Source organism: Aythya marila (assembly GCF_965140915.1).
Source record: "Aythya marila genome assembly, chromosome: 18".
Lineage (NCBI taxonomy): Eukaryota > Metazoa > Chordata > Aves > Anseriformes > Anatidae > Aythya > Aythya marila.
In genome coordinates this window covers 2,867,396-2,886,616 of record NC_139059.1, presented here as the reverse complement: position 1 = coordinate 2,886,616, position 19,221 = coordinate 2,867,396, and the positions used below count along the sequence as shown (strand labels likewise).

The 19,221-nt window shown below is 47.7% G+C and overlaps 2 protein-coding genes across 2 annotated transcripts in view; one reads left to right on the top strand and one right to left on the bottom strand.

Moving 5' to 3' along the window:
- Positions 1 to 929, bottom strand: part of RGS9 (regulator of G protein signaling 9) — a 33,052-nt gene extending 32,123 nt beyond the window's left edge. The window contains exon 1 of the mRNA XM_082774852.1: positions 808 to 929. Within this exon, the coding sequence (XP_082630978.1) occupies positions 808 to 870 (63 nt within the window). The 5' untranslated portion in view covers positions 871 to 929. The remainder of the gene's footprint in view (positions 1 to 807) is intronic.
- Positions 930 to 6,462: 5,533 nt separating this feature from the next.
- GNA13 (G protein subunit alpha 13) overlaps positions 6,463 to 19,221 on the top strand; it is a 29,183-nt gene continuing 16,424 nt past the window's right edge. Inside the window, exons 1-2 of the mRNA XM_082774824.1 lie at positions 6,463 to 6,788; positions 8,462 to 8,688. Coding sequence (XP_082630950.1) covers positions 6,506 to 6,788; positions 8,462 to 8,688 — 510 coding nt within the window. The 5' untranslated portion in view covers positions 6,463 to 6,505. The remainder of the gene's footprint in view (positions 6,789 to 8,461; positions 8,689 to 19,221) is intronic.

The window sequence follows — 19,221 nt, the reverse complement described above, 5'->3', positions numbered from 1 at the left end:
CAGAGAGCAGCTGGGCTAAAACCGGTTACACTTCTGAATGAATGCTGCAGGAAAAAAAAAACACACCGAACGCTTTACAAGATTACACATCGCATCCAAACGCGTGGGCATGCGTCTTCCCACTCCTTCAACTGTTTCTGGTCACAAATACGCTCGTTTCTGGAAAAGGAAAAAGTGGAAAGAGGCAGGGAGCGAGCAGCTGGCCAGGATGCGTGCCCTGGAAGCAGGCAGCGGCTGGGAGCGCTGGGAACGCACCGCAGGCCGTAACACGGAGCAGAAGTGGGTGGCCGGGCACCGTGTGCGATGGGATTTCCCCTAGGGAATGACACGGTTTTTGGGGAAACACATAGGAGAGGGAGAAAAACTGGCACAATAATTCACCTGAAGCAAATCTAAATAAATAAATCAAAATTGCAGATTTCTTTTCCCCCGTGACTTCTGACCAGCTCGCCCCCAGCCCCTTAACCCCAACCCGGGCGGGTGCCAGCAGGGCTCCAGGTGGCTCCGCAACAGGTCCTGGCCCCGGGGATGGGGACGGGACCCCAAAAAGGCTCCGGGGAGCCGCAGCCCAGCGGGATGCTCGGCTGGCTGGGTCGCGGGGTGAACACAGGGACCCCTGCCTGGAGCATCCGAGAGCACTGCCTCGAGCATGGCATGGCATCGGACGGCATGGCACGGCACGGCACGATATAGCATAGCATGTCACGATATAGCATGGCATGTCACGACACGGCATGGCATGTCACGACATGGCTTAATACGAGCCCGGCGTAACCCCCAGGGCTGCCAGGCGGGCTGTGAGCTCACCTTTTTCAGGAAGGCCATCCGAGGCCGGTAGCGCTGCCCCTGGTCCAGCCGTGTGACCGTCATTGCGGAGCGGAGCGGGGCCGAGCCGAGCCGAGCCGTGCCCGCCGGGCAGCACCTGCCCCCCGCCGCCCCCCGCCACCGCCGCCTCCCGGTCCCCTCCGGGGGCGGAGCCTCCGCCGCGCGTCGTAGCCAATCAGCGCCCGCCGCGCCCCGCGCTCATTTGCATAGAGGCGAGGGGCGGTGCGGCTGCCGCCTCGGGGCGCTAGTGGGGAGATGGAGGGGGGCGTGGCCTCAACGGGGTGGGCGTGGTCTGTGAGCGTGTGGGCGTGGTCTGGGCGCGGGTGGGCGTGGCCTGGGCAGGGTCGGATTCTGCTCTGGGCGCTGGGTGCTGGGCGCTGGGTGCTGGGCACTGGGGGCTGCCCCTGGGGGTTTTGGGGGATGCTCCTGGGGGGCTCTGGGGTCTGGGGCTGCCCCTGAGGGGCTTTGCGGGATGCTCCTGGGGGTCTCTGGGGTCTGGGGGCTTCCCCTGGGGGGCTCTGGGGGCTGCTCCTGGGGGTGTCTGGGGTCTGGGGGATGCTCCTGGGGGGCTCTGGGGTTTGGGGGATGCCCCTGGGGGGCTCTGGGGGCCAGGCATGGGGGACAGGCAGGGATTTGTCCCCAGCAGGCTCCCTGCAGATCCCCCACGCAGTGCTCCTGTCACAGAATCAGGGAGAAACCCTCCCCAAAACGCTCCTGGCAGGGGTAACGCAGGGTGCGCAGGGTGCTGTGGCCACAGGCAGGGGCTCAGGCGCTCGCGCCCTGAATGGCAGCGGCTGTCACCAGCCCTGCCCGCGTCGTTTTGGGGCTTGGGTGGATTTGTCATGCAGGGAAAGGGTGAGTAACGGTGCCCGGAGGAAGCCCACAGGGTTACGGGGCACTTCCTCGCGAGGCAGACGACTCACACCGCTGGGTGGGGGATCGGGACCTGATGGCAGCGCTGGAAACTGTGAGCAGGGTTTGTGGGGTCGCTTGGGTGAAGGGCGGAATTTCCTCCTGCTGCTGGGGAGCACAGGGGGCTGGGACACCCCACACACTGCACCTGATGGTGCCGGGGCTCGGGGTGGGCATCCCCTGCGCCTCCTGCCCGCCGGGTGGGCACGGTGCCTTTTGTCCTTGCACACCTATAGGTGCTGCGTGCGTGCAGCCACCCACTGCAGATCCGTTTCCACCACACTTTGTGACAGCTCCGACGTGCCACGCTGTGCTCATGTGCTTCAGGAAAGCACGCTGGCTCAAACAGAGCTTCCTCCCTTCGTACCGACACCCTGAAGGCACAGGCGTTGCTCTGCTGCCCTCGTGGAAGTTTTATCTCCATCTCTGCTCTTTCACAGCGTCTGAACAAGCCAGCGCTTTGGAAGGCTCCTCTCCTGTGTCTGCTTGGAGCCATTCCCATGTGAAATCCCCGCATGAGTCACAGCAGCCGCTGGCTCGCAGACACTCCTTACTTTCCAGAGGCTTTTCCACCGTGCTGCGGTCTGTGCTGCTTGCTAACTTGATGCTGATGAGTAACCTCTGGCATTCCACACGCTCGTATCAAAGTTAGCCTACCTCATGCTCCAAGGCATCAGCTGCCTGCCAGAAGGAGCAGGAGGAGAGCTCTGCACACGCTTGCAGTGCCTCCTAATTCAAGTGCTGAGTTGCTGTTGGGTTTCTCAAAATCCTCAGATCCTCAGGCCCTCCAAAACTGCCAAGACGACAGAAGCTCTGGTGGCACTGCCTGTTCTGTGGGCAAACAGGAGAGAGGGAATTACAAGGGGAGTCCAATGAAGAAAGGGAAAAAACAGTGAAAGCGTGCAGGCATTTTGAAGGTGGTAGCGAACAAAAGTGAGACAGATACTGGCAGGAGAATAGGATGTCTGTAACTCCTGGACATGATACCAGGGTAAATGGCACTCAAAAATATGTAGTTCAATTTCTTGGTTTTGTAAGCCAACTGGGAAAACTCTTTATAAATTACAGGGTTTTTTTTTTCTGAACTGCTCTTGGCGCTGCCCCCCTGCAAGACCCAGAAGCAGCCCAGGTGAGACGCAAACACCGGCCTAAATAAACGATCGGTTACCACCAACTGCATGCACCCCATGCAGAGGAGCACAACCAGTCATTTCACCCCAAAATACTGCCTTTACATGTGCCATTGAGGCATCTAGGTGTCTTATTTAGGAGACACACTTTTGAAAACTGGTGCTACCCACGAATTCAAAAAAAAAAAACCCAAAACTTCTTTGCAGGAGATCCAGGAGAAATAGCTGGAAGGAGCTCCAGCTGAGGTGGGAGCTCTAACCTTGCCGAGCCCCGAAGCTCCTGGCAATGTTAGACCCTGCTGTCCCATCCTGACACCCTCCTTGTAGCCCAGGTTTGGATTTTTTCAATTTTTATTCTTCCCTGACAAGCTCAAATAAAACTCATGAGCACGTCTCTGCCTGTTACAAAGCGACCTCGTGTCTTTGTTACAAAAACGCCCGATATAAATTCAGCGATGATAACACCTGGAAATGACACAAACCAGCAAACGCAGAGATCAGAGATGAGCCGCGCTTCACCTGCTGCCCAGGTGAATTACCCCAGCTCTTAATGCACCACGGCAGATTTGCCACGTGAAGCACGAGGCATCTAAAGCTGATTAGACAAGCTTGTAAAGGGCAGACAGCCCTGGGTTTTAATGACAAAACCCTCACTGGTGGAGAGCAAAGAGACTTTTACTGTCCCCGATACAGTCCTGCAGTTATTTGTGTGAATTTGTGAGTCAGGAAAGCAATGGGCTTGGACAGTGGGGCAGAGCAGCAGACGGAGGACTGGCAGAAGCCTTGCGGGCTCCCTGCCTTCCCACTGATTTCTGGTTCCCTGTGTTATTCCTGACCTGTTCCGCACAGGGAAAGGTCTGCTCAGAATTAAACTGTGTCTTCTGGTCCTCTTCGTGAAGTCCCTGTCAGTAACTTTCACTCTCACCAGATGAAGCAACAATTCTTGTTGCTTTCTCTTGTGGAAAGCGCTGCAGGTGGAATCCCCCCTGGTTTAAAGATCACATTTCCTACGTGGTTGCCCCTTCTTCACACATCAGAAGTTCATCATGCAACACAAAAGACATGTGGTGAGTAACTACCTTTCTATCTAAGGAAACAGGGGCCAGCGGTGAGGGGAAGGAAAGAGTAACGTAAATGAATCAGTGAGAATGGCCCTGCAAGTGTGTCAAGCTCAAGCTGAATTTCGGTACGCAGTTCCTTCCAGGAAGATTTCAAAGCAGTTTATCAAAAAAAAAGAGTGCAAACTTGGCAGAGAGAGAAGCATGACTTAATCTCAGGTCTCCCGATAAGGCAATGGTTGAAGCAGTATCTCCCCAGCCCATTGTCCTGTGTGGCAGGGCACAGGCACTCCAAGTGAGAGGCTTCCTCAGCTGCCGCATGGGAAGAGCCGTGAGCAGGAACGGGCAGCAAAGATTCATTTCCCATCACTCCTGGACTTTCCAGGGACAGGAATGCTAAGTTAAGAAGTGTCAAAGGGGAAGGAAAAAAAAAAAAAAAAAAGAAAACAGAAAAACCTTGTGCACCCTGCCTTGGAGATGAAACTTGGCTGCTTGGGAGAGAGGATGCAGCTGGGCTCGCTCACACCTGATGCAGGACGGAGCTATTTGGCTTCCCCTGCTGAGCTGGCTAACATACAGTCTCCTCTCCATGGAAATCTGTCATCCTCAGAGCAGGAATAGCCCTTCCCTCTCTGCAGTACCCTGAGGGCCACGTTGGAGATGGGGAACGGTGCACCTAGGAGGCTCTGAAGGGCTTGGCCGCTGCTGGGAACGTGAAAGGGAGAGGAGCAATGGCAGCACTGAGGGCAAGCCAAGGATGGCCCAGCCCTTAGGAGATGTGGACAGCTGGAAATGTGGAACGCGAGTATCAGAGAAGGAGGTGCCAAATTTGGGAGCCAGCAGCAGTGACAGGGAGCTGCCCAGGGATGGCCAGCAGGAAGCAGCTGCCTGGAGCACTGCGGCTGGAGGGAGAGGCTCCAGCAAGTCACTGGGAAGGCAAATGGGTGGGCAGAGTGACGCGAAAAGAGGGAAAAGAGGAAGGAAAAGGGCAAAACTGAGACTGCCAGGGAGAGCTGATGAAGGACCGAAGCAGCCTTGAAAGAAGCACAGGTAGACCTAGGAGACACCTGGCTATCCTGAAGCAGATCTGACCTCTGTTGAAGGATATCCTGGGTTAGGAAGGTGGTTTTGCTGTTGAAAGACACCAAGAAATAGCTATTACTCTTCATTCATTCCCCTGTTATTGTTGCTGCCCAGGTTTTAGGTGCATTTTGCTGACAGCCTGGAAGAGAAGGACTCATTATGGCATCCCTGCACAGGCCTGGCTGTCAGCTACCTCTTCTGCTTCACAACTTTTATTTTTCCTAAACTGCATCTACTGCCTTCTGCATTTTTTTGTTGTTATACTTCACTGGTAGGTGTTAATTTGCTTCTCAGAAAGGAGGTAATCACTGTTTTTAAACCTTGGACAAGAGCTCACAAATTACTGTCTTCCATGTCTGTACTAAAACCACCAGGATGTGCTTATTAGGTGACTATATGAATTTTATACCACATCCTGCCCTCCTATAAGAAATGTTGTTTTGTTTTGTTTTTGAAAAGCCATATGGAAGGAGACCCTTCCACTAGAGGCACAGTGATATTTCCTTGAGTTAAATTCAACTCAGTTTCCTCTGTCCTTTCTTCCTATTTTCTAATTTAGGATTATCGTTAGAAAAAGCAGAAACATGCCGAGTGAAAAGATCAGCAGGCATCACATTTGAGATGTAAGGAGATATGAAAAAAACATTTAATGTTGCCAGTTATCCCGTGGACCACATCTCGTCAGCGCAGTCCTGCATTGGCAGTGTCGTGTCACCTCACACTATGCTGGTTTATGTGTCAGCGTTTGTAGGGTATTTTTTTCATGTTGTATACGTGATTAGCAGAACTATTGTGCCGAGGGATGGATCACACGAGGAGTGGGATTTTCAATCCTTGTTTGTGCTCAGTATATTACTTGCTTTATCCATCACATGAAGGGACATTAACTTTTAGGAAAAAATCACTATTAAATACATTCAAGGGCCAAGCCCCACTGGGAGGCCAGCAGTGTTCGTTCAGCGTGTTATATATGGAATGGTAATTCGTGTCAAGAAAATCGTTGATATTAATAAAGAAGGGGGAGATTTGGGAGTGTATACTTTAAGTATAAATATTACAAAATTCAGATTGAGTTGAGAGTTCATTTATAACAAGCGTGTTGCCATCACCCAGCAGCACGGCAACGCTCTCCTCAGCAGAACCAAGCAGCACATACCGAAACGTTGAGCCCACTTCCACAAAACCACTCGAGCCGCAAAGATATTTTAGTATAAAACCATTTTATTTCCTCGCCGAGAACGCTTCACCAAGAGCTGAGCACCCCGAGGTGCGTGTTTGTGTGTGTGTGTGTGGGGCGGGGGGGTGGTGAAGCGCCCCACATCCACCATGGCGCCGCGCTTCCCGCCATTTCCTGTCAGGCCCGGGCGGCGCGCGGGCGGGGCGGTGGCGGCGCTGACGCGAGGCGGGGCGGGGGGCGCATGCGCGCTGCGCAGGGCGGGCTGGTGCGGGCCGGGCCGGGCCGGGCGGCCGCTCCCCTGGCTGGCAGAGCGCGCTAAGATGGCGGACTTCCTGCCGTCCCGCTCCGTCCTGTCGGGCTGCTTCCCCGGCTGCCTGCTGACCAGCGGCGAGGCCGAGCAGCAGCGCAAGTCGAAGGAGATCGACAAGTGCCTGAACCGCGAGAAGACCTACGTCAAGCGCCTGGTGAAGATCCTGCTGCTGGGCGCCGGGGAGAGCGGCAAGTCCACCTTCCTCAAGCAGATGAGGATCATCCACGGGCAGGATTGGGATCGGGCGGCTCGGGAGGAGTTTCGGGCCACTATCTACAGCAATGTGATCAAAGGTGCGTGTTTGGGGATCGTCTCCGTTCTGTGGTAGACTTGGGTCGCCGCCCTGAGGGGCTGGGGGCGGCTGTGGGGTGCTGGGGCCGGTTTTAGGGCCGCCCCGTGGCTGCCCCGGCCCCATAGTGAGGAGACTCCAGTCCTGGCCCCTCATAGGGCTCGTCCCGGCCGGGCTTGGTGACCCCCAGAGCGAGGGGTGAGCCCTCATGACGGGAAAAAGACCCCCCTGGTAGGGTGTGGGGAGGGGATGGGGCCTGGGGTGGAGGGGGAAGGGGTTTGAGCCCCTCGTTTTGGGGGTAAAAGGGCTGCCCCCGGCTGGGGCCTCGCCCGGCAGCCACCTCCGGGGTGCGTGGCTCCAGGTTTCGCTGCTGTCACCCTCCTGCATCTGCCACGCTTGCTCTCTCTGCTTCCCAAATCACTGCCTTTGCTGGTCAGGTTTGGAGTTGGAGCTGGGTGATGTTGGGACAAAGTCTGAACCAAGTTTCCTGAGGCAGCACAGTACAGGTATCAGCCCCACTCCTCAACAGGGCTCCTAAATCCCACCGGTTCTCAGGGAGTTGCTTTACAAGGCTTTACAAATCGGGTCTGAAAAAAATCAAAAATAGCAAGGTAGTGAAAATCACAAACAGGAAGGTTGATGAGGTTACAGTCTATTAATAAAGTAATTCTTACTGCGCACGAGTATACCCGTAGGAACTGCAGGTCGTCTTTTGCTGAAATCATTGCTTTTGACAGATACAACGGTCAGAGTGGAATTGAAAAAGTACCGTGGTGTTGAAGGGGCATGTCATCTTACAGCAGTCTGTCAGCGCACCTTACTTATACCTTCCCCCACACCTTTACAGTTGCTTATTCTTCCTGGGTTATTATTTCTTTGCCACTAGTAAATCTAATAGTAGAATTTAGTTCATTTGATTTACCAGTATCAGCACAGTGGTCTTTTTTTTATTCGAAGACCTGTGTAAGGAGAGTTTAAAATAATCAGTTTCTCCTACAGAGCGTTTACTTTAAAAAAAAACCTACAATAACTGTGGGAAAGTCTTTATGTAAAACAATTCATTCTGCTCTTAAGTGGTAAAACACAGAGTTCAGAAAGTGCTGTGACTTTAGTAACTGTAGTCTACATATCTGTGAAAATATTAAAGGCAGTGACAACTCTCTACAATGAGTTATAACTATACACAAAGTTAGTAAGAATACAAGGACTAGGCAACCTTAAAAAAAGCCATCAGATGCTTTAATGTATTTTGAAATAAGCTTTTAAACATGTTTCCTGTGTCTTGCTTTTCTGCCAGGTAAATATAATGGCGGTAAAATGTTTTTGGAGATCAGAGGAAAGTAGGAATATCTGTAAAAGTTATTTACATAGTAGCACAGATTGGGGATTTAGTAATTACTGTACTTCTGCAGGAGTTAAACTTGTACTTTGGATGTTACACCGTTTATTAAGGCCGTGCTTTTCTGCTAGCAATTCTCTGAGTTTTGATATTACCTGGAAATGTAGTACTTAAAATCAGTTTTTCAGACCCTTTCTTATTTTCTGCTGGGTGCATAGTCTTACTGAGCCTCGATTGTACAGAGTGAGGGTATTGTTTGAATCCTCACAGACTTGTAGGCCAGTGAAACATTAGATGCTGAGAAATCCTAATTGCGCTGCTCTTTTATGTTGTTAAAGGTGTGAGAGTCCTCGTAGATGCCAGAGAGAAACTTCATATCCCGTGGGGAGATCCTGCTAACCAGAGCAATGGAGATACGATGATGGCTTTTGATACCCGGTCGGTCACAGTGGTGCAAGGGATGGTGGAGACGGCAGTTTTTTTACAGTACCTCCCGGCCATAAGAGCTCTCTGGGCAGACAGCGGCATCCAGCACGCGTACGACAGGCGCAGAGAATTCCAGCTGGTAAGATTTGCTTTTTGGAGTTTTCAGCGGGGTGTGTGCCGTGTCTTATTCCTATTTCGCTTTTCAGTGAAACAGGAAAAATTGATTCCTGAGCGGCCTCCTTACGGGTTTTGAGCGTTTTGGGTGGCAGACTGGTACACTGGTGTTGCAGACGGATGCTTAGCTCCTTCCCCAATCTTGTTTTCCAAAACCAAGATTAATGTAGAGCTCCTGACATAATTGTCCTCATTTAATATGTGAGAAAGCTCAGCTGTAGAGTGCTTTTTATGTTCTGCCACAGGGCTAGGACCTGTCTAGTGTTTTTTATGTATGATTATTTTACCTTACGTATGATTATTTTTTTACCTCATGCTAACTGGTGCATTAACTTTAAAAATTAAAAATCTTAGTTCACCATAAAGGAAGACTTGATAGTAATGTGATTTTTAGGAAAAGGTATGCATGGGTTAATGAGAAGAATTCAAAAACCACTCCCTTCTCTATTCCAATTTGAGCAATCTAGCAAACATTCCCTCTATACTTCCTGTTTAATTTAGAATGTCTATGCTAATTCTCGTGTAATGAGATTTTTGTTATATGGAAGTTCTCGGCTGAAGATGGAGTATACAATTCAACAGTAGGGTTGGGAAGGAAAAGGGAATGTCCTGATTCTCGAGTTGGAGCTTTAACTGTTCGTGACAGCTAAAGTCCCTCGATTTCCATGCTAATGGTGTAAAAGGAAATGAAGACTTAAGTTAATTTGCTGTTTGTTTTGTAGGCCTCTGTAGTGAAATGCCAATGGCATAGGGTTTCTTAGGGGTGGGGTTGCAGGTTGAGAACCTTAAAATAGATTAAATCTGTTCCTGTAGGTCTCTTAAACCTAAGTGGCTTTGTGTTTTTATGTCTTAAAAATAACCTTTGTGTTAGCGTGAATCTGAACAATAGCTGATGATGCCTCCTGTTGAGCTATTATGAACGATTGTGTAATTGTAGGCTGTCTTAAAGAGGTTGTGTAAATACTCTTTATAAATATGTATTGCCCTAATCCTGGAGTGTCTTCCAGAGCCTGCTGAATGGCAGGTGCTCGAGTAGCCTATCGCCTGCCCGGCCTGGTACTGCGCTGGCTAAATAGGTTCCTAGGGAGATCTGACGCTTGCATTTTGCATTTGGAGTGATCAGAAAGGGGTAACCGACCGCTCTGCTGCGTTCAAGATCCTCTTCTGGTGCAGATGTGACTTCTAGTGACGTAACTGCTGTGCTGGAGTGAGCCGTTTTAAAATCCGTTAAGTAAAATCGTTTCGTCTTTACTAGGCACGCTTGGTGACTTCAGGTTAAATAGCTCCCTTTTCCTTCGCTGCTGCTGCTGTCATCTCGAGTTTCTGACAAGTAGGTTCTTTCCATAACTGAACCATGTGCAGAGTTTCACTTTGAGTAGGAGCTGAAGAGGTTTTCTTCTGAATCTACTGAGGGGAAAGAAAAAGATTGCTATGTTTTTGGTAGCCCCTAAATCTGTATAGTATTATCTACTATATATATATGTCTTGGTTTAGGACAGAATTTAAAGTACTTCTTGAAGTGTTACGCATAGTTGAGTATTGTCCTAATACTAGATTTTGCAGATAGGTAACTGCTTTGTTTATACTTACATTGCTGTATTTCCTAAATCCTTTCAAAATCTCAGCCCAATGTATTTCTGCCAAGTTAGAAGCATGAGGAAAAAAGACAAAAAAAAAAAAAAAAAAAGCTGAATGATGTCATTGTATTGAGTACAAGCAGCGTGATAAAGTGATGCCTGAGCGTCAAGTCTCAGTTTTGCCCCAGTAAGCTTAAACATGAGTTATGAGAGAGCTCCACGTGCAGAACGGAAGGACAAACTCCTGAAAGCAGTGCACGGTTTTGTCATAGCTGCTGGCAGACTTTTATAGAAACGTGTTCAGAGTTCAGGTACACGTCGTGGTGTGGAGGGAAGACACCAATGATGGAGGAGGGAGTTATGGGTGTTCCCCGAGTCAGGAGGTAGGGTGGAGGAAACTGGAAGACACACAGATCAGTTGTATTGAGAACTGACTCTTGAAGTAAGGCTTAAAAGACTGAAAATGGCTGGTATTGGAATATGGGGAGTAAAAGACAAATACTGTTCTACGTCCAGTTCAACTGCATGCAGCAAAAAATGAAAGGAGAGAGATCAGCAATAGTATAATTATATGTTTAGGGGAGAGGGAAGAGTGTTGTTTTAAAAAAAAAAAAAAAAAAAAAAAAGTCCAGTGCTGGGACCGAGCATGGTAGAAGAGAATTATTTGCCTGCATCTACTCCAGACTGAGGGAGCTGAGCTTTTTTCCACTGGACTGAGTTTGACACTGCGCTGAAAACATGGTTCCTATTATGAGGGCACAGGCAGGAATGCTGAGAAAATGCTGTTTACGATGGGAATAAGACAGTTTGGGGCAAAGGTAGAGGTGTGCAAATGAAGAACAGCGGTGATGGATAAGGAGTGAAACAAATTTACATGGAAATCCAGGAGAAAAGGAAGCAACAGTGCTGCTCTAGGAGCCATTTGCACTTGGAAGAGATAGGTAGTACAGAAAAACAGAGGCCAGGATTAAAGTTTCTGCATTTATAAGCTAAAATTTGAAGGTGTTTGTGAGAAATCATGGAGCTGTTCTTGCTCCTGTTTCGTTTTAGTCCGTCTTCCATTCACAGTGCCAGACATGACTCTGGGAGCCTGAAGAAACAACGTAGGCTTTTTATAGCAGTGTGAGGGGGAAAAACAGAACGCGGTTATATTTTAATGGAATTAGAAATCAGCATTTCCATGCCCAGTTCTTCCTCATTTTGGTAACTTCAGTGGTCATGCGAATAGAATATCATCTGGTTCCCTTGGTGACATAGGGGCCTGCTGGCCAGGCACAGCACTGTTTGAAAACTCATCAGTTCGCCCCGTGTGATGCTTTAAAACTGGAAAGAGCTAATGGCAGTTTATAGTGCAACATACACAATTTCAGTACTGCTCAGTTGGTCAGTATAACAATCCCTCAAACTTTGTTACAACCCAAAGTCATTCAGGTACCAACATGGGTACCTGCAAGTTATTTTGGATCCATAGCTTAGGTTCTGCAGTTAAGCTTGGGATTTTGGGCATCCTCAAGCTTGCTCTTCATCTCCTGAAATTTTCTCCTATGGCCTTGCGTCGGATAGCAAACGTGGATTATTGATGGAGTTGGTCTGTATCACCCTAATGCTTTGTCATCCAATTAACGTTTTGGATTTCCCATTGCAAATTGATTTCCAATTAAAAAAAAAAAAAATCTCCTGAAGGGACTTGTATAACCGTACCCATTAGCTTAATTCTGCAGCATGCAAACCAGTGGTTAATTTCAGCACAAAACCCAGTCACTATTCCAGCTGGTCAGAAAGCTGGTGAATGCTGGAGTGAAATTTGTGTCACTTTGTTTGGAGGAGGTGAGAAGCAGCATATTTATTCGTATGGATGAGGAAGAAAACAGAGGTGTGTTGTTTTTTGTTTCTTTTTAAACTGTAAAGGCTGTCTCAGGACCTACCTAGAGCTTTTTCCTGGCTGTTATGTTTATACTCAGGAGGTACTCAGACTTCTGTGGCCGCAAAGGTTTGCTGCTCTCATCGAGACTTGCTTTGAGGTGCTGGCAGCTGAGGAAGCGCCTTGCTCTGGCGCTGTGTGTCTGTACCACCGAGGACAGGGCCCCTGTGTGCTGCCTCTCACCTCAGTTCGCCATGAACCTGCAGGTCCTGAGGCTTGCTGCTAGAGTCACTAACAAAGAAGGATTTTGAAACCATCTCCGTGAGTCTTCTGCTTCTCTGAGACTGGAAAAGAGGGATGCAATCTTCAGATGCATACTGTACATGCCCTACTTGCAGATCACACCAATTTTTGTAAATGCTGTGACCCTTCAGTGCCAGGAGGCAGCGATGACACTCTGTTCTGACAGCATTTGCATAGAAGTGCAGCCACGGGTACAGCAAGGACGACTGGATGTGCGTTTACTTCTGGGTCCTGTTTACTTTTGTGACATGTCTGCTAGTGCTTGATCAGATTATAGAAGACAGGAAAAGGCGTGTTCAGCTTGAAGTTCTGCTAGTTTTGCTGCAGCTTCTCTGTAGCATTTTCAGAGCGTTGTTTGTTTTACTGGAAGATGGTGTTTCGTCTTATTCTTTTGGGGCTTCTCTGCCTTCTGTCTCTGAGTATCGATGGGGCTGTTGTATGTAAGAGAACACCAAATTTCTGTGAATTTTCATTTATGGAAAGAGTCCGCCCTCAAATAGCCACTGCAAAGCATTAGCAATATTTGCCATTCTTTCAGGTCCGTGGGCCACAGGTCTGTGCCTGGTTATAGCATAGTGGTGCTGAGAAGGCTGGTGGTTTGACAGCTGACTAGGCTGCCCCGAGTTGGCGTCTTACTCTTTCTCAAGTGTGGACGCACGTCTTAGGAAACCGTTGTGAGGTCAGTGCCTCAGCAGCTCTGAAGTCACTGGTGTAGAACTTGGAAAAAGGCAGCGTGTGTTATCTGCACTTTGTCGGTGTCTTCTACATCATGCTTGTGACACAGAACTTCCAAAGCTTTTCAGCAGCTTGTGCCCTCTGGCATGTGTAAATATTCCTCCCAGTATTCATCCTCTGCAGCCTCCCCAGACCCCCAACCTGGGGGCAGAGATGTCTTTTGTTTGCTTTTCTCCCTTCAATTTCCCAGATCTCCTGAAGTGTATAGGTAGCTCTTCTATTTCGGATGTGCTTGAGTGCATAAACTGTCAGAAAGTTTCCTAGACTGATGTAAGAGTCTTCATTGCAGGCATGAGATCCACTCCCCCAGTGTTTCTGTAAACACATGCATTGACTTAATCATATAATTGAGAGTTACCGTATTTAAATAAAGCATAGTGATTACACTGAATGGTACTTAAATCTTAGTGGTGGGGGAAAAAAACACACCACAAACCTGCTTGCTGCTTTGTCGGTGTTGAAATATGAATTATTTTCCCCTTTTACCCTGGCCTGCCAAACGTCCCATCACAGGATGGCACGTGTACGGTGAGCTTTGCTTGTTAAAACCCCTGGAAGAGTTAGAGCTGCTTGCTGTCCTTTGTTTTTTCCTTACACATGAAACGGATTTACCAAAGATTGTTGCTATAACTGTGGAAAGAAAAATGTTTTACAAATTTCTACTTAAAAATGAGTCATTCAGATTCTCGGGAGAGGCTCGGAGTCTTTGCTGTTTTGCTGTTTTTCTTGCCCTGGTGACAAGATCATGCTGATTTGTATTAATAAGGCTCTTTATAGCGATTAACGCTTGAGTCAAACAATAAGGAGGCTTGAGCTTCCTTATTCTTGCTTTTTGGCCAGGAACATGTGTACTAGTGCTCTGGGTAATGGGGATTGGCCGTAAGATTTTAATTGAGCTCAATTACCTTCAAATGAGCTTTAACTTTTAATTTCACACAAATGCTAATTTTCTTCATCTTCCAAATTGGGATTAGGATTTCTGTCTGAACCTCTGAGTTGCTGTGCCTTGAACGGCTGCTGCTGGGGCTGCCGGCTTCCCTTCGTGCCGTTCTCCCTTCCCTGCCTGCGAAGTTTGCAGCAGCAAGGCTCTGAAGCACCTGGAGTGGTCTTGTAGTTCCAGCTGATTTGTGCTGCAGGCTGGTCTCGTTTTACTGATGAACATCTCCATCAGTTTTCTTTCCTGAACGCATAGGAAGTAGATTTGCTGGTGCCCACGGTAGGGGTTTTTTCACGTTTAAGAGTTATTTTGATATGGCCTTTGTCTCCACTTGCAAAGTGGTGACTGTGGTTGTTATGCTGCATGCTGCCAAGGCCTTTGGTGCAGAATGTGCAGCTACTCCAACTGTGTGCGTATATAAACAAACAACATAAAAATTATTCTTAATCCAGAGTGATATCTGTACTTAAAACTGCATTTTTTTTTCAGTGAGGGCCCTCTTGATATTAACATGTTATCCCGATACACACACATGAGACAGAAGCACGTTGAGTCAACTTCCAACCAACAATGCTAGCAACTTTCTGGGGGCTACTGTGCTACTTTTCTCAATTTAAACTCAATCCAGATACCTGCTTATGGGCAACAACTGCTTTTAAAATGCTGCCTTCCACAATAGTTTGAGAGCACAGCGCTGGGTTGTTATGCAAATTCAGGCTTGAACAGCCAAGGCAATATTGATCGTGTGCCTTAGTTTTCTAAAGATTTTGTTGCAGAAGACTAGAAGGTGACGTTGTTCTTTCTGCAAAGCTCTGGATTTCTATAAATGAGCCTTGATTAAAAGCAACAGTAAAGGTAAAATGAAAGTGCTGTTCTGAACACGCCGTACGTGTCAGCAACCTCTAAAGAGTTCACAGGAAGAGACTTTCTCAGCCTTTCATGACTTGAATGGGTAAACCAGTTCTCAGCAACTTCTTTTAAATTGGTGCAAATGTGCTAGATGAGCTTCAGCTGCTCCTGCTGCCCAAAGGCTAATGTGAGACCTCGGTAAAAACACTGGTTCAGAGCTGATTTCCGTATTAACTAACCTGCAGTACACGACATGTTAGTACCTGTAGCACTGCATATTGCACCGTTTCACAAAACTTCAGTATAGCAATGGCTAGGACTTGTTCTTTGGCCACGTAGAGATGAATTACTAAACATAACCCCGATCTACACTACAAAGTCCCAGTATCCATAGCTGTCAGCAAATCTGCATGCTGGCAAAACATGTGGGATGAGAGCAGCTGTGACGTTCCATCTATACAGGTAAAATTAATTTTGCACCTGAGGCAAAGAATAGAGCGATCTTTTTCATATGCAAAATGGGATCCTCTAGGATTAAGGTGCAGTGCCAGGGGCAGCATTGATTTGTGCTGCTGTTCCCTAATTTGAGTTTACTGTAATGAGATTTCAGCCTTGGAGGCTGGTAAGTCTCCTCTCACTGAGCACGTGATACTTGGGTTGCATTCGGGTGACTGTTTGGGCTGTCTGCGTTGACCTGAACTTCAGTTTGTGATGAGTGCTATCGAAATGCGTGCTGTTTGTGCCACAGCTCCTATGCAGAAGCAGCAAAATGGTAGGAAACTTTAGCTGGTGGTAGCTGAGGAAGTTGCTTAAGAAAATGTGAGAAAACGTAAAGTACAGCTGACCTGACTGCGAAAGAAAAGCAATAGAACAACGTTACTGGTGTAAGAAGTAAAATCCGTTCCATGTCACTCTGATTCTCCATACCAGCCTCGTGTCTGCTCACACTTTGGTTTTGAAGTATCCAAATTTACCACAAATTGTCTGAGAAGTTCAGATGGTGCAGGGCCTGTCAGAATGCTGAGCTGTAATCTTGACAGAGTACCAAGTGGTATCTTGTTCTGCTCTGGAATATGAAGCTTTTGTTTATAATATGTTAAGGATGAAGAAATTGGTCATAAAACACGACATTAGTTAACCCGAGAACCTCAAACATTAAATGTGCTCAGTCTAAATGGAATAATCCTGGTGAGCAAGAGCTTGGCCTTGTTCTCTACAACCAAAGTTGCTCTGTGGAACAAATTTAAGTGGTGAATAAAGAAGTTGAAGACTCTCAGCAGCTAAAGAAGGTCCTAAATAAGTTCTAATATGTTCTTATCAACAACGAGCATCGGGTAATATGACTGAAAGGTTATGGAATTTTAAATGCAGGAAACAACCTGATTTTTTTTTTTTTTTTTTTTTTTTTTTTTTTTGCCATCACAATGCTTTTAGCCTGACAAATTTAACAATTTCAGAGAAGTAAAAATGTGGACCATAACAGGCAGTGAGCTGCCTTCTGCAGCACTTAATTCACTGTACCGTGCTGCATGCTTCTCTGTCAGGCATTCGTGCCTTAAATTTCTGCCTGGTACTTTAGAGTCTCTTCAGTTAAAGTAGCTAGAGTGTTGTGCACCTCCTCCTTGACTTATAACCAAGGCCACAAATCCTCTTTTTGGTGAGAGGTATGGGAAGGCACAATCATGTGAGTTTCTGTGTCTTTCTCCCACGTTTAATGATGCCAGAGAAATGATTCTAAAAAAACGCCTGGAGTCTCAGCAGGCTGCCTAGAGACGCGTGGTGGTGTTTGATCACCCACTGGTGACCGAACGGAGAGGATGCAGAAGCTGCAGGGAAGGAAGGAGCAGCGTGCTGCTGCCTTCTGCCAGCCAGAGGCCTGCCTCAAAACCCTGTGCAACAGTTGCACAGGGCCTTTAGTAGGTTAATTGCTAGTACGAAATCCTAAATTCTGCAAAATGTTCGCAGCCTCTTGGATATTGCTCCTGTTTAGGGAGTCTTCAGGACCTGGCTTTATTATTTTGAGTGCTTTGGATGCAACTTTGCTGCTACTTAAAGAAATTAATGTTCACGTAATGGTACTTGTAGGTCTTTCACAAGACATAGTAAATTTATCGCTGAATCTTATCAGATAGCTTGTAACAAGAGCTGGGATGTTTGTATGTTATAGATGCTTAATTTTGCTGGTGGAGCGCTGTTTGCAAACAGAAGTACCAGAACTTAATTGAAATGGATTCTGCTAATTGAGGCAGAGGAAGGAAATAGAAAGCATTTGGTCGCCTGGATTTCTCATGAGGCTGAAATAGAAACCAAATGTGTGTTGTAAAACTGAATCCTAGGGATACTTCAGTGTCTGCATCAGTGTCTAGTTTAGGGTTCTGCTTTTAAAACATTATGATTTAGTTTACAGAATATGCAATCAGATGCTTTTCAAGCATCTTAAAGTTCAACATGACCAGTTTTAGTGCTGATGCGTTTCCGCATGCCAAATATTTCTTGTGTTTTTTGGAGCCTTCACCAGTCCTGTCCAACTTGGAAGCGAGCAGAGCTCTCTCTCCGTGATGGATGGCAGATCTGCAGACTCACTCCTGCTTCAGCATTAGATGAAATGCACTTGGAGTTGCAAACACATGAAGTCATGGAGCCAGTGGGTCACTGCACTGAAAGAGGAGCAAATGTTTACAGTCTGGTTCCAGTCTGTGTTGTGTGCAAAACATCGAGTTTATATAGATGCTTCCTGGAGTGTAAATAGTAATTGGGAGGTGGCTGTTTCGTCTCGGTCAGTGCCTCTTTTCGGATGGCTTCTGCTAGGCCTGCGGGGGGGTGTTATGACCTGGGAGAGTTGTTTTGTCAATGAAATTTTGAAAATCTTTCACAAAGTATCGGTGTCTTTCCTAAAGGAAATTTTCTAGAAGAGGAGTTTGGATCTGTAAATAGGGAGGGAGTAAAAAGGTCTTTGAAGGAAGCAAGTGCACCTGATCGGGTGGATAGCGTGTCCTAATTCGTGTTCATGGATTGGTTTCTCTTCAGGTTCTGGCAAACATAAGTATCTTTATTGCATGGTCTGGGTTTGCAGATGCCGTGTCCCAGCTGCCGTTTATTGCGTTTGTTCACCTGGCTCTGATCTCTGGAGGAGGCTGCAGCAGCCTTCTGTTTGCTTCACGTTCAGAATGCTCCTGAGCTGGTCCTGAGGCTCTGTGGGCTGCCGGTATAAATGCTGTGTGTGGCTGGGGTTTGCTGCTGGGCTGCACAAACAGCACATCGCTTGGTACAACCTAAAGCTACTCTGTTTTTTAGTATTTTCAGCTGCTAGTGGAATATGGCCTGCTCTGCTTTTTGAGCAATCTTTCAGAGTTAGCTGGAAATGTCACAGCTGAGTGCTGTACGTGGAAGCGACTGCAGTTCAGTAGGTTTTAGTGCAAAGTTGTCTCTGCTCTCGCCTAGAAGCTGTAGTGAGTGTTCGTACTTGTAAGGGAGCTTTATTAGGAAGCTGGCAATTAAATCCCTCCAGGAGCGAGGAGGGGTACCTAGCTAAGAAAAATGAAACTGGATTTTCTGCCTCATCGTAACACAATTCAAAACTGCTGGGAGCAGCGCCAGGTTGGCATTTTGTAAGGCATTGTAGCGCTTTGCAGGGCAGTGCAACACCAGATTTGGTGCAAGAAAAACAGTTTTGCCAGGGCCTTCTTCGAGCAGTTTGCTGTTGACTCAGGCGCACGTGGCTCGGTTGCCTCCCCTGCTCCACACGCAGCTGTTGGGGTTTGGCAGCAGGAGCAGCTCCGCATGCCTGGGTGCCCAGCAGCCCGCAGGTGCTGCGGGGTGGCTGCAGTGCAGGCGCCCAGGTGGACGTGCTCCGTCTACCTCCGTTCGTTAACCACGTTTGGAGAATTGTGCTTTAATTGGATTGCCCGGTAAATAGGGGATAATAGATTAAAGGGATATTGTTGGGTTAAAAACCCTTCTTAAACTTTTTCACCTTTCGCTGTTAGTGCCATTACACAAGATAAAAATGTCAATCATGAAATAATTACGTGAGACTCCTCCCTCGTTTGGTTCTTCTGGAGCTTCACACAGAGCCCCCTCCACCAAATTGCATCCAGCTGCTGTGAATCCAAACTCTGCCCTACTACCAAACGGTTTCTCAAATCACTACTTCTTGAATCAAGGCTTAAACCTTTCTTTTTTTGAGGACAGACACTCAGCCACGTGACTGAATGCAAGAGAGGTTTCACTTCTACG